Here is a 1,682-nt window from a genome sequence, read left to right as displayed (position 1 = left end):
AACTATATACAGTATTTTCTTGTTTACATGAATATGGTCTTTTTATTTGTCCTGATGTTTATAATAATAAATAATATAACAATAAATAATAATATAATAACTTTTTTTTTTGTCTTATAATGTCACCTCCACTGAACGTAAAGGTTTCCCAAAAGGCCTCAAAAAGGCCCATGGACCACCAGTTGATAGTCACAGTTGTGGCTTGTTTTGCGGCTCCGGACACATTTTATTAGTGAGACAAGGAGCACAAATGGCTCTGTTGATCATAAAGGTTGCAGACATCTGCACTAGCCCTAAAACTCTAACTCACATATTTAGGACCCCTAATTCTAAAGCACTAAAATAACCCAGCCAACCCAAGAACGTTCGTCAACAGACAACACGAGTCACATATTACCATGTTGCTCTCTTAATACTTATTGTTGACATTCCACAGCCGTATTTGGTTGCATTTATGGTCAATATATTGCCACCTAGTGGCTAAGTGACACACATATGAACAAAATGTGCCACAGCTTGTACKGTCAGCTGTTAATATTAACGTTGATCAACAGCATTTATAGACCTCAGTTAGTGCTTTTAAATTTAGAAAGTGCTAATCCACTAATAATTTTTAAATTAGCAAAGCACTAATCAGGAAATTAGTTCCCCTATTAATGCTTTAGTGCTTTAGGGGAACTGTGCCCACCACTGGCTGCCACAAACGATTATTTTTATAGTCGACTATAAAAAAATATACAAAGTTAGAAAAAAAATGAGACGACTATTAAATTAGTCACTGACAATTTTAGTAGTTGACATAATCGCGACTAGTAGACTAATCGTGGCAGCCCTAGTYAAGTTTATAGGAGCGCACTCACGTGTCCCATGTCCTCCCCTCCCAGGTCTCCTCCTCGACCCCGCCCACGTCCCGTCACCCAAGGTTTGCCCTTGAGCTTCTTCATCTTGTTGAGCATCCCACGTCCTCTTCCTGGTCCGCTCCCTCTGCCCCTTCCTCTCATCCCAACTAATAATGATAATAAAAAGAGCACATTTCTAACTTTTTTAATGCAGTCCATCATAATAAACCAAAAAGTGTTGGAATTTAAAAGTCAGTCATACACTGCTGGTGCTTCATCCCCCTCATGCCTCCTCGGCTCATCTGGTCTTTCGAGTGGCGCCCTTTCCCCTGACTTGAGTCTTTCGAGTGTTGATACTCAGACATGTCCTCGTAATCGTCCTCCTCCTCCTCGTAGTCGTACTTGTCGCTGTAGTCGTCGCTGTAGTCGTCGCTGTATTTGTCGAAGTCGCTGCTCTTTTGCGGCGATGACTTTCTGAAGCTGCCGTGAACTTTTTTGGAGTGCTGCGAATCAAACAGATCGAGAGGATGTCGTCTCGCAAAAGGGATTACGTTTTTTTTTTTTTTTTTATGAATAAAGAAGCGAAGGAAAACCTCACCTGAGAGGACTGGAGGTCAGACTCACGACCGTACCCCTGACTCTTCCTGTTCTGGGGCCGGTCGGGGCGGTCGTAGTCCGAGTCGTAACTGTCGGAACTGGAGGTGCTGGAGGGGGAATGATGCTGAGAGGAGCAAAAAGAAGAAACCTCACAGATATAGTTTGAATTAACATTAGATGTGTTTGGATTTTAAAGGGATCCATGATTAGTTGTAACTTTAGACTTTATTTGATAAACATTTATTT

At 41.4% G+C, this 1,682-nt stretch overlaps 1 protein-coding gene across 1 annotated transcript in view; it reads right to left on the bottom strand.

The window, feature by feature from the left end:
* Positions 1–1,682, bottom strand: part of zc3h6 (zinc finger CCCH-type containing 6) — a gene marked incomplete in the record, with an annotated part of 11,811 nt that overhangs the window by 6,071 nt on the left and 4,058 nt on the right. Inside the window, 3 exon segments of the mRNA XM_014005193.1 lie at positions 861–1,006; positions 1,102–1,342; positions 1,438–1,560. Coding sequence (XP_013860647.1) covers positions 861–1,006; positions 1,102–1,342; positions 1,438–1,560 — 510 coding nt within the window.

Source organism: Austrofundulus limnaeus, unplaced genomic scaffold, assembly GCF_001266775.1.
Source record: "Austrofundulus limnaeus strain Quisiro unplaced genomic scaffold, Austrofundulus_limnaeus-1.0 Scaffold0, whole genome shotgun sequence".
Classification (NCBI taxonomy): domain Eukaryota; kingdom Metazoa; phylum Chordata; class Actinopteri; order Cyprinodontiformes; family Rivulidae; genus Austrofundulus; species Austrofundulus limnaeus.
This window is presented reverse-complemented; position numbering and strand designations above follow the sequence as displayed.